Genomic DNA, 12,690 nt, shown 5'->3' on the forward strand with positions numbered 1-12,690 from the left:
ACATGAGGAAGACACTTCTTTTTTATCCAAAAAGGAAAGCAAGAAGATTTTTTGTTTTTTACTCCCAACAGTTGAGGTCAAGAGAGGCCATTTTACAGAATTCCATTTCTTTTAAAGTCTCCTGTTGGGAGAGCCCTCACAGACTGTTAACAGTGAAGAGCAGTTCCAGAAAACCCACATTTGGTTCCCAGCTCACAACCATCTACAATTCCAGCTTCAAGGGATCCAACAACCTCTCTGGATTCCACGGGAACCTGCTTTCCTGTGCACATAATCACAAATAAAAATTTTTTGAATGTCACATACAGATACAAAATGCAGCACGTGCTATAATCTCTCTCTAAATCCCAAATCGTCGAGAAATTAAAGCAAAGATTCACTGTAACAACATTTGTAAAATATATTCTCCAAGATTTGCTCACTTCTCTGATACTCAGCTCTTTCTGACTCACGTATTCATGGTCTTGGACGGAAGAATAAAACAGCCACTGTACCATTTACTTATTTATGTAAGAAAGCTATCTTGTCCTGCCATTCATTCAGCCGACAAAACCTCCCAGATGCAGGACAGTATGGTAAGTAAATAAGTAAATAATCAAAGGACTTACTCACTGCTTGGGCAATCCCAGGAGGTTGTGGAGACCCCACCAAAAATGACTTTACCCCGCTTTATAAGGATATAGAATATAGAAAAATTACTTTATAAATCTCCAAAGGACATAGAATCTGGCCCTGGAGTAGAAGTGATGTTTCCAGAGGTGGTTTAGCCTTGAAGTTTGCTATGAATGTGGGCAACTTTAGAGTGACGTGAGACATTCATCATTAGCTCGTGTGTCCAAGGAGAGAGAGCAATGTTCATTCAATCACCGAACTACTTGTCGAGGGTTCATCTGATGGCTCAAAAGGTAAAGGTGCTTGGCATCAAGCCTGATGACCTGATTCCTCTCCTCGGGACTCATAACATGGGAGGAGAGGACCAACTCCCACAAGTTATTATCTGTTCTCTACATATAGAGCACATACACCCCCATAAATAAATACATGTAATAAAATAAAATAATCTTACCTTTATTTTTAAAAATATTTGTCAAATGATTATTGTATGCTAGACATAGGGATTCGCCCTTAGAACAATTCTCTGTAGCCTTGAAATTCTGTAGTTTTGGCCTTCATGACTTTTGGCAAGTTGCCTAACCTGCCTGTTCACAGAGAAGCATGGAGACATCTGCCCTGCCTACATCTCTTGAGTCTTTAATGGAATGATAAAATATTTTTATGAATGGCAACATGCTAATGCATATATTATGCCTACAACTATGAATACATGTGTGTTTATGTGTCTGAAATATTCTGATGTCTTCAGAAGTTATCTACTTGCTCCTGCCTCTCTCTGTGAGCAGAGTCTTAGATTTTTACAATAATCCTGTGGTTAGCACATCATTCTCTCAACCACTGTACTTAATGTTAGGTTGGGGGTTGGATGGATGGTGGTTCAGGGAGTATGTGCTTGATACGACTTGATTGTTCTAGGAGTGTCCTTACAGTTTGGAATTAGGAATTGCTGATGTCATGAGCAGTCATATTGTCATGACAACCCCAGAATTTCCTCATTTGCCTTCCCTTCACCTTGGGAGTATCAATTTGACACAGGTCTGTCGTCACTATACCCCGTGTGTTAAGTGTGTTAGAGAACTCAGAATTTGTCGTTCTTAAAAACACTTGGGGCGGGGGGGAGTTTATGTAAGCTCCTTAAGGTATCCTATTTCAGGATTCTAAGCTACATATCCTAATGTTGGAAAGTTTGCCTTCATACATATTCAACTGAGTGGAAATCCACTTGTAATTCTATTTATTCTGGCTTGAACTTTATAGTTCACTGGAGAACGAAAAGCTTTTCAGCAGTCTCATTCCCATTAAGGACGTCATTAATTATTCCAACATCTTCCTCTTCAGGTAAAAGAGACCTAATTTAATAACGAGCTCAACAACTGAAGAGAAAAGGAACTTTTCATTGGTTTTCTTTCATGTTTGGAATGTTTGAGCTGAACACCTATTAGAGACCTGCCCTGATGTTTAGCATTGTCTTATAACAAACCTTTTCACCCTTCCCAGGTGACGTGGGGTTTGTTTGTCCCAGGTACAGTTTGCTGTGCACTGTCAAAGTTGTCATTCATCTAACTGAATTTTACTCATGGAAAGGAGGTGGCTATTCCAGGTTTGAATTCATTTTGTTTTCCACGATTTAAAGATGTTGGCTCTAGTTTTGACAACTCTGTTCACTTTCCTAACTACTTTCTGACTCTTTGAAGATGCCATAGCAGAGAGGTGGGTGCAATTAGGAATCCCCCCCTCCTTTCCCCAGCTGTTACTCTTGCCCCAGTTTGCTCACGTGCAGAGATGATTATCTTACTAATTTCAGAGATTACCCCGTAATGATAGCTTTCCTTCAGAACTTATGAGTTTAACTACAATTTGTGGAAACTTCTTTGAATTATCTGAGATAGTTTGAAAACAGGCCCTCAGACTTTTATAGGTCTGCCCATAGTCCAGCAGCTCCCATACTAGGTCTCCACAGTGAAGAGGGTAGAAGATAGACATTTCCATGTGGGTAGTTCAGGAAAACGGTAACTCACAGTGTCTGAAAATGACTTTCACCTTATCCCAGTTTCTCAAAGACTTGATGGTTTTTTTCTATAGAGTGTGAGCTGCAGGTACAAATTCATTATCATACAAACCAAAAAAAAAAAAAAGTACAAAATACTCAAGTTTTAACTTGTTCATTTGAACAATTTTGTTCTGTTTTGTTTTAGAAAGACTAAGCTATCTGTTATTTTTATTAAAACACATAGGGAAGAATATATTTTCTAGAGTTGTTATATCAGAAGTTTAAATGATCTTCTAATTTTTATTAATATTTTCAAGCTGAGAGTAATAACTGCATCCAAATTATTTATAACTTTAAAAAATTTTGAAACATGTTTTTTCCATAGAAATAAATGTCTTAAATGGTAGTTAAGGTTTTGGTTGACATATAATTTTACAATTAAGCTAATCTCAAATATGTCTTCTATGGCTTTTTGAGGGAAAGTATGTTGCCAATTTCATTTAAGAATTCTAGAAGTTTCTTAACGTCATGCCAGCCTGTGGAAGATAGTCCTTCTTGCCTCTATCACAATTCCATCCCTCCAGTTGTCTCCCCAAATAAAATGGGTGGCCAGAGAGCCCACCTTAGTAACCACTAGTAAAGTGAGATCTAAGTATTAGGTTGAAGCTAGAGTTTATATCTGAACCATTCAAAATATATTCTAACAGTGCAAGGTTTGCCCAAGCCAACTGAATAAGAAGTTCAGTGTCCAGATCTCCTTAACCTAAAATAGGGTTGCACTCTCATAAGCCCAATGCAACTCCATCCAATGAGTCCTAAATTGAAAATGCATATCATAGGTTTTATCTAGTGAACAACATGACTTGGTAATGCAAGGCACTTCAGAGGATTGGTTGTTCCCTAGATCTGTGGCTGATGGGAGTTATGGCCATGCCCCAACATTGTAAGAGAGTGCTATAATGCTATATATATATATATATATATATATATATATATATATATATATATATTAAACTTTATTAATAGTTGGTAGTATATAGACATCAGATTTGGTTTGGGAGTGGAGAAATCCAAGTTCAAACCTCACTTGCACTATCGATCGGATCTGTGACTTTGGGTAAAAACGATGCGCATTCTGACATGTGCTGTGTCTGTAGTATGTTTGTGTGAAATGACACAGTAAATGACAGCTATTATTAGTTAATCATCCATGCAGACAGGCTGCACTTGGGCCAAACTCTTGTCTCTGCTTTGCTCACTAGGAGCGATTTCGGAGCAATCCAAGCATGGCTTCTCGTAAGCGTCATCAGCATGTGGCTGTGTTTATGGTGTTCTGTGTGTATTCTAGACGTACAGCTGCAGTTTTATTTTATTGTAGTGCTGACATTTCTGTATGTGTGAGTTTGTACATCTCTAGGGAGCCTTTGAGTCTGGAAAAAGACGTGCAACTTTTTTTTTTATAAAAAGCAAAATAGTACATTCTAGAAAATATGGTTCTATTTCAGAGAGAGGGTACTTCCTAACTCTATTTTGTATAAAAATGGAAATATAAGGAATTTGTTGACCTCATATTTTTACTTCTATTTTGCTAGCAGTCAGTCAGAAGTTTGTGAGCTTTTAAACACACTCTTAAATGGGATTTTTTTATGTGAACAACTTACACCAATATTTTATACACTAAGGGTTGTGATTTGCAACAATGTTGAAAAAAAATTTATTTTTCCTTTCGGTTTCCAATTTGACCCAAATAAAACAGGGTCCTTCCAGTGTTTTAGTGTGTGGCACGCGGACAGAGCCCACTGTAGACCCATTCTTTACTGACAGGGGTGTTTCTTTCATCTTGTTGAACAGCCTTTCAGAAGTTGGCGCCACCACACTGTGTCTTTCTGTTCACACAAGTGTGCATGTGTGGGTGTGTTCATACACGTGCTTGTGCAGATGCTGGCATGTGGGGTCCAGAAGATGACCTTGGGAATCATCCTTAAAAGCACATCTTTTGACACAGGGTCTTTCGTTTGCCTGGAGCTCACCAGTTAGGCTAGCCTGGGTGGTCGGCAGGCCCGAGGAACTGCTCGATTCTGCCTCAGCCTTGGGTTATAATTGTGCTCCACCACACCACCACACTAGTGTGGGGACCAAATGCATGCTAAGCTCCCACGGTAGACACTCTTCAAACTGAGAAATCCCTCAGCCACACTGTTTTTGGTTGCTTGCTTTGGTTCTTAGTCACTCCACTCAAATGTTGCTCTCCTAAAAGAGGCTCAGCACTATGGATACTAGTATGTATCGGGGTCGGAACCCGTGGGCTTTTGACTCTTCCCCAGCATTGAGCTCAGCTCTGACGACCCCACAGACCTTGTCTGTGTCTTTTTTTCCTGGTCTTCTGCACAGGGTTCCCTTCTGAACATGCTCCCAAACAAAACATTTATGTAGCTGAGCATTCCATACCCATGTTGTATCCTGTATCGATCTCCCCTGCTGTGGACTGCCACAGCACATTACAGTCTAGCCCACTTGCCCAGCACTTACCACTTAAGGCCTTGCATTACTGCTGCAGGGGTTACAGAGCCTTACCTAGGAACTTGAGATAGGTCTTTTTTTTTTTTTTTTTTTTTTTTTTTTTTTTTTTTTTAATGCAACATTACAGATCTTGAGAGAGTTTCAGGGCTTAGGCTTTGAACCCTACGCAGTCCTCAATTTTTAAGAGTACTCTTGATATTGCTTAGGGCCTCAACAGGTAGGTGAATCCGTTTTCCTTGCCTTTCCTTTTCTCCTCTGCACCATAAGGTTTATAACCCTCTCCCCTCCTGGAGTCTTTACGAACATGAAACTCGAAAAACCAGAGTCTTGTTTTAAGATCGTTTCTGTGGGATGAATGTCTTCTAATGTCATCCTCAAATTCCAGTTGTGCAAGCTCTTTGCTATCACGGAAGGCATCATTACCCATGGCTCATCCCCCTACCAGCTCACAGGCTTCTGCTTGTCCCGGTTGCTCCATTGTCATTATCCCTGTGTGCACACTTCGCCTGACCCACGGTGTGATCTTGGAGAATGCTCCGTTTTGCTACCCATGAAATGGCTGTATTCTAACACATGGTTTCTTGGCAGGACACTGGAGAACAAAAGATAGAGAAACTCTTTAGGGGATCTAGGCTCTTGGAACAGACACTACATCAAACCGTTTTCTTGTTGCTGTCCTCTGTAGTTAGAAAGCTTGAGAAGGCATTTTCATTCAGCCGTCCAACAAATACACGTTGAAATGACCTCCCCTTAGCTAAATGCGCCTGGTACTTGCCATGGAGAACCAATGTACACTCGCTCTGTTCTTCGATGATCTTCCAGGCTTACTATGCAAGCATGAGATATTATTATACCACCCTCCACTGCTATAAAACCGGGAGGACAACAGTAGCAGCTGCCATTTATTGAGCCCGGAACCTTTTTGATGTAACACTGTATGAACAGCAAGCTTGTGAAAACAACCTGAGCCGCTGAGAGGCCAACTAAACTTGCTCCAAATTGTGCGCCGAGCAAGTGGGGAACTGAAATAGAGAGATTTGTTCGGCTCTGCTTTTAATTTTGCATCCTGTGTTATAAAGAGACAAGAAATTCTTTCAATTCATCTAACCAGGGGTGTGGTTTAAGCGCATATATGGTGTCTGAGGGGCTGCTACTCTGAGGAGCCTAAGCATCGTCAGGAACAGCAGCTCCCTCCAGCATCTATCTCACCACCAAGTGCTCAGGGCTCCTGGTGTCTACTCTGCTAGCCTGCTGTCTGCTGCCACTCAACTTCCTGTTTACTCATAGTTTCTGCTTCCTCATAACCTTGGCTCACATATGGTTTTGGCTTGTCGTGGCCTCCTCTCTACCCTCAGGCACTCTCTGTTTCTGTCCCTTTCCTAACTGCTTTAGCCCTAGGAGTTTTCTGAATCAGATTCCCATGGGTGAGAGTCAGATGGGCGAGTTCATGTTTTCGATCCCACCCAGATCATAGGTCACTGGCCAGTCTGTGGATTGCCTGCCCCTTGGGTCAGGTTCCCACAGCTTTACCTAGGGCTGAGGGTGGGGGAGGAGGAGGTGTACAGCTCAGGCCACTGTGCTCTCTGTTTCCCTGCACAGAGGACAGGATCTCACCTTTGATTCTCACCTTTGCAGTCTGACTCTCTAGACGGTTTCTTCTCTTTTTGTTTTAAAATACATCTCTTTAAAAAAAATAATAAGTTCATATTTCTAACTGGTCCTCACTAGACTCCATTCCTGTCACTGTTCTTACAGCTCTGTGCTCATGGATTATCAAGAATTGGTCGTATATGTTATATACATGATTTCACATCCCTGTTACTTCCCTTAAGTTGAGTATTTTGAATATGAGTAACCTCGTTACCTTTTATGCATTTTGAGGAAGATCAATCTTCTCTTCTTTGTATTAATGCTCCGTAGCTAAATTCTCAATCTGTTTGATGTTTAGAACTTTTGAACCCAAAAGTACTTTCTTTGATGTTGTTGTTTTTTAAGCACATCCTATGTTTTCTCTTTATTAAGCAGTTTATGTGACACTATAAACTACATGTCAATTCTTAGATATTTTTAGTCTTAAAGTTCTCGTTCTTTCATTTTTTTGGGGGGGGTGCACATTCTACTAGTATCAGAATATTTTTTGTTGTCTCTTTAATTTTTTTTTTTTAATCAGCTAACATTTTATCTCTAGAGAACTACTATCCAATCGAGTGTTAACATTTCGGAACAGAACAGCATCCAGTGGATCAGAACCCAGCAAGTGCGTTATGACTTGAGGGGAGAGCCATAAAAAAATTAATACTGCTCTTCTGTGGTTTTGATTGTGGTTTCTTAAGAGACCAGTGGTGACAACTGAGGTTGTGCATGGGGCCTTTTCTATAGATGACTATTTGGAATCGTGGTGATGGCTGAGGGGACAGGGTGTGTGTGGAGCTTTAGTAAGTCCTCCGGAAAAGTTGGAACAGTTGGAACTAAATTTCTCCACTTTATATTTGTGCTGGGTCATGATGAGAGGAGACCACAGCTGCATATATGGAGTAGTGGAAGATAGCTCAGGCCCGCTGTGCTGTAATCTTTAAATTCTTTAAGGGGCAGAGATCCCGTAAATTTTATGGAGAAAGTTTTTACTTGCCCATTGTGCACCAAGGACCCCATCTTTTCTTTTTCTCCTTTTTTTTTAAATACCTGAAAAGAATTGGGATTACGTGTGTGTGTGTGTGTGTGTGTTGCTCTCACTAGGACAGACTTTACTATCTATCTCTTTACTTTTTTGGAGCTTTGGGGAACATGGAAGAAGTTTGCCAAGTCACCAGCAGGATATCTGGGAAGTCTATTTTTCAAAACTTGCTGTTGTCAGAAAGGCCTCTGAATGGCCTCACTTTTGCTAGAAAGCTTTCGTTCACCGCTTCCATGGTGACAGCCAGAAGTTGAGTCCCTTCACTTGTTAGACAAGCTGGGGTTTTTCATTATCATAGCAGATGGGCCTTTCCAGGAAGATGTTAGAAGCCAAAGAAGACCTCTGTGTGTGTGTGTGTGTGTGTGTGTGTGTGTGTGTGTGTGTGTGTGTGCGTGCGTGCGCGCGCGCTTGCCACGGCTGTAATCCCGGAATACTGGAATACTCGCTAGGGAGTCCGCCAATTTAAAGACTGCAATCAGTCATAGTACCCTACCCAGAAATGGCATGCATGTCATGACCACTCGCTTTTGAGGTTTCTATATCACACAGGTTCAAAGCCTGATACATCCCGAGGGGTGACTGAAAAGAGCCGCGGGAGAAGCAGTTTTTATTTTTTTTTTCAACCTGGGAACAAAGGAAATTACTCCTGGCTTTGTCCCTTTCTTGCCCTGTCGTATTTAATAACTAAGTTGAGGGCACATTCCTGTTCCAATTAATATCGTTTTCAGGAAGGACACATCTTCCACTCAGATGGCTTGTATGATTTTCACTGCCTTTTTGATACTGTCCTTTTGAAGGAAAACTCTTCCTCTGTGGCACAAGAATGAAATTGAAAACTTTCCTGGGCGTCTCTGGGTGAGGGACCGGAGAGAAAAACCCGTTTGCTCTACAAAAGTGTAGTATGCGAATTGGGGGACGAAGAGGTGTGTTGGAAGGCTGATTTTGTACCGGGAAGTGGGAGTAATTATCCGCGCCTTTTCGGGAATAGGGGCTCATGCGGAAGATGAAAGAAAAGGCGGCCAGTTGGCTTCCTATCCAGGTGTTTCGGCGGTTCCCGAAGCGATGCCCTTAAAAGGGGCCACCAAGTGGGGCGCGAAGCCTCGGCTACGCGTCGCCAAAGGAAGGGCCTGGGGTGGCTGCTCCCAGGAATGTGCGGCCCGCGGGGCGCCAGACCCAACCATTGCGCGGGATGGGGGCGCCGCGCAGTCCGGGTTACCGCCCCAGCCGGGGAGGCCGTGCGCGGGGGCCGAGGCCGGGAGAGCGGGCGCGGCCGGCGAGCAGGCGAGCCGGCGGGCGGGCGGGAGGCGCGGGAGGGCTGGGCGCGGCACTAGGCGGTGCGCGGCCGCTTCCCCGCCCCCGGTCGGCGCGCTCTCGGGGCGGTGGTTGAGGCGGCGGGAGGTGGGGACGCGGCGGCGCTGCTCGTCCGCTGCCGCCGGCACCGCGCGCGAACTCCGGTCCATGGCACGCAGGGCGGCGGCCCCCGGAGCTGCTCGAGAGTCGCCGGCCGCGCGCGCCGCCGCGCCGCACTTTTAGGGCGGGAGCCGCGAGCCAGTCCCCGGCCGCCGCCGCCGCCGCTGCCTCCGCCGGCCCGGACAGCCAAGAGGGAGTTCCCCGGAGCGCCGCGGCCCGCCTTTCCCCAGCGCCCCGCGCCCGCGATGATCTTCCCCAGCGGCAGCGGCCACCCCGGCGCCGCCGGCGGCTGCAGGACGCCCTACCGCAAGCAGGTGAGGCTGCCGCGCTCCCCGGGCCTGCGGCGATCGCGCGGGGCGGTGACCGTGTCTCGGAAGAAGGCGGCGGGCGGGGAGATGCCCAGGGGACCGGGACCGGGACGGGCCGAGAGGTGGGACGGACGGGCGCGCGGCCAGGAGCTCCGCCGGCCTGCAACAAGTTTGGGATTTTCCTGGAGACCTTTGTGTGCAGAGGAGCCCGGCATAAGTCGGGGGACACCGTTGGGCATTGCGCTGGGGACCTCCAAGAAACCTGTCTGATTCATAGGGAACCCGGAAGACGTGTGTATGTGTGGTGTGTGTGTGTGTGTGTATTCGCGCGCGCCCCCTTCTTATTTTTTTAAAAAGAAAGAGAAGAAGAAGAAGAAGAAAAAAACAGGAACTTCTGTCACTTTCTCAGGGTTTTTAGAAACACAGGGAAATCCTGTGACAGAGATACTGGGATACGTCTGAGTCATACACACGCCTTTTCCTATTCTAATTTTGTTCCATACATTTTTCTAACAGATTGAACGCCAAAGGCTCTTAAAAGGTTAGATCCGAATCCCCTGCCTGGAAAAGGAGTGCAGCCGGCAGGTTTTAGTTTCGATCTTTTGTTTTTCATCTTTGTTTTTGAAAGGAGGTTACTGAAGCCATGTTGTGATAAATCCCACAGCCTCAGCAGCAGCAAAAACAAAACCTAGCTCTAAATTATGTTAAAAATGTGTAGGTCTGTTTAGAAAAGGTTAAACTCATTTAGAGGTCAGTGGCAGAATGCTTGTTGGGGGAAAAAAACCTGAACAGTATTGTGGATCTTTTCCCTCCATAATAAATCTCTAGTCTACATCCTCAGCCTCAGAGACAGATCAATTAAGTTATCCCAGTAATGATACCAGCAAACCGTATCCCTCCCTGAAAACTGTGGTTCCATTAAGATCCAGATGTGTGGCCTTGATGCCTGGTGACTGTCTTGTGGCTCTTCACAGGATTATTTCTCCCACTGTCTAAATTGCTTTTTTAAACAAAACAAACAAACAAAAAAACTCTGTCCCACCATCAGTCCACCTGAAATGTTTCCACGTTGTCAAAAAGTATCATTTTCTATTTTCTTCTCTTTGACTCTTTGTTATTTAATTTCTCTTTAAAAGAGGTAAATGTCCCTGATTTTCATGCCCGCCATGTCCAAGTCACAGTCACTTTCACCTGGATGACAAAATTAAAATCTGCACTGATGCCTTAGCTGACATCAGTGCCCAGATTGTCAGGGTTCACAAACAGGCATCTCCCAAACTCACTTCAGGTGGCTTTATTTAAAATAAGTGCCCGCAGATGCTCTATCCTAGCATCAGCTTCAGAAGCCAAGCCAATTTACAGGAAGTCTTCTCGCAGCCCCTCCTCCCCCACCACCTCTCTCTACCTGAAAAGAGGGCTAATTATGTTAGGGCCTTGTCTGTTCATTTATTTGTTGTCAAAACCCAGCAGGGTGTTAGCTCTGAAATGGGAAAAGGCTCTGAGGGGGAGGCCTTTTGCTGAGAGAGGCTGGCGGCTTGTGTGTGGAGGGGGACAGCCTGCTGGCTGGAGCTGGCTGATAAGATGCAGTCTTTTCAGGACTCTCCTTAGATTCAAAGACGAAAGGGCTTTGACTGAATCAGAAAAAACAAACAGACTTTCTTTTTTTTTTCTATAGGCAAAGAAAGAAATGAATGTGCAGGCATTATACAGACACAAGACCCCGGGTACCAGTGGTATTTGAGTCAAAGGTCTCTTTTGTTAGTATTTTGCCATTCACTGGCAAAGCACACTTCCAGCAGGGACCTGGGTTACCCTGAGTGACTTCATGATCTCATCCTGGCTTAGCCTGAATGGGAAAGCTAATGAATCATATATATATATATATATATATATATATATATATATACACACACACACACACACACACACACACACACTAATATTCTGTGATGTTAAGCTGGCACCTTTTAGTTTATACTGCTTTCAGTTTGGTGACAGAACTGGCCATTTTAAGGCTTATAATGCGGGTTGATTTTAATCTAGGAATACATAATCAGCTGTGAGAGCTGATTTCAGATAACTTCCTTGAGGAGTAAAACAGGAGTGTAAGGGATACTTAAATCACCTTTGGAACATGTTCAAGTCAGAATCACTCTAGTAGGAGAAGCTCACTATCTGCTTCCTGGTATTTTAATGCTTTCTGTGGATTAACAGATTTCACCACACTAGTAGCAGCCCTGTGAGGCAGGTCATGTTAGTCTCCACTTTATAGTGGGGATTAAATAACTTGCCCAGAGTCCGCACCACCCAGTGTGCAGAGCCGGGACTTCAATTCCAGCCAGTTGGCTTTAAGACCTCACACTACATGCCTTCTGCCATGTTCAGCTCATCCCCGGGAACACCCATGCAAAGTTTCTTGGTGTCAGTCCCCATGGCTCCCTCGTCCCCTCCCCACCCTCGTCTGTGTGTGGGCGTGGGCTGTGGCACAGAAGGGAAGGGTGTGACAGCGCTTGATGAGTTCATGGTGTTTGGTGTGAGCATCGATGTCTGAGGTTTGCCCTGCTGAACCATGGTTAGTCCATTCTGCATTTTACATATGTAGGAGTCACCCACTTTCAGTGGAAGCAGAGGTGGGCCTTGCTCATCCTTCTCTCCCCAGGTGCTGGAGCCAGGGCACCTGGGATAAACAGGATTTTCCTGCATCACAGGCCCGTGGGTACATCCACCTGCCAGGCTCAGGCCAGCAGCCTAGGCGTGTGAGTGCTCGCGGGGCTACCTGTTAGTCAGTGCCTAGATAAAAGTAGTTTAAGCCTCTGACGACATGGACTCGTACTATCACTAGAGGTTGTGACTTGTAGACATGATACTCCTTAAGTAGATACAGTCTGGTAATGTGCAGCCAGCATCCCTCAACGGAAATGAAACCATCGATCAGGACTTTTGCAATTGTGAAAATATATCTCGCTGTGACCTGAAAGGAAAAGAAAGTGCTTCATACATGAAAAGTCTTTACAAACTGAAAGTGGGTATTTCCAGTTTTATTTCAGGTTATGTATCTTGAGGTTTTTTTTTTGTTGTTGTTGTTTGTTTTTTTGTCATGTTTCCTGGCTTCCTTCGTGAAGTTCCTTCTTGGGATAGCTGACTCGGTGACGTCATCCCGTATTAGTTTTGCA

The 12,690-nt window shown here is 44.4% G+C and overlaps 1 protein-coding gene across 10 annotated transcripts in view; it reads left to right on the forward strand.

The window, feature by feature from the left end:
- Positions 1–12,690, forward strand: part of Rbms1 (RNA binding motif single stranded interacting protein 1) — a 232,573-nt gene that overhangs the window by 91,922 nt on the left and 127,961 nt on the right. For 2 of the 10 annotated variants that reach the window (XM_057755069.1, XM_057755073.1), the window contains exon 1: positions 9,154–9,523. The exons of 6 other annotated variants lie outside the window; for them this stretch is intronic. In XM_057755069.1, the coding sequence (XP_057611052.1) occupies positions 9,455–9,523 (69 nt within the window). In that variant the 5' untranslated portion in view covers positions 9,154–9,454. Of the gene's footprint in view, positions 1–9,152; positions 9,524–12,690 lie in introns of those variants that run through there. 2 more of the 10 variants (XM_057755071.1, XM_057755076.1) reach the window with 2 other exon arrangements.

This window comes from Chionomys nivalis, chromosome 22 (assembly GCF_950005125.1).
Source record: "Chionomys nivalis chromosome 22, mChiNiv1.1, whole genome shotgun sequence".
NCBI lineage: Eukaryota > Metazoa > Chordata > Mammalia > Rodentia > Cricetidae > Chionomys > Chionomys nivalis.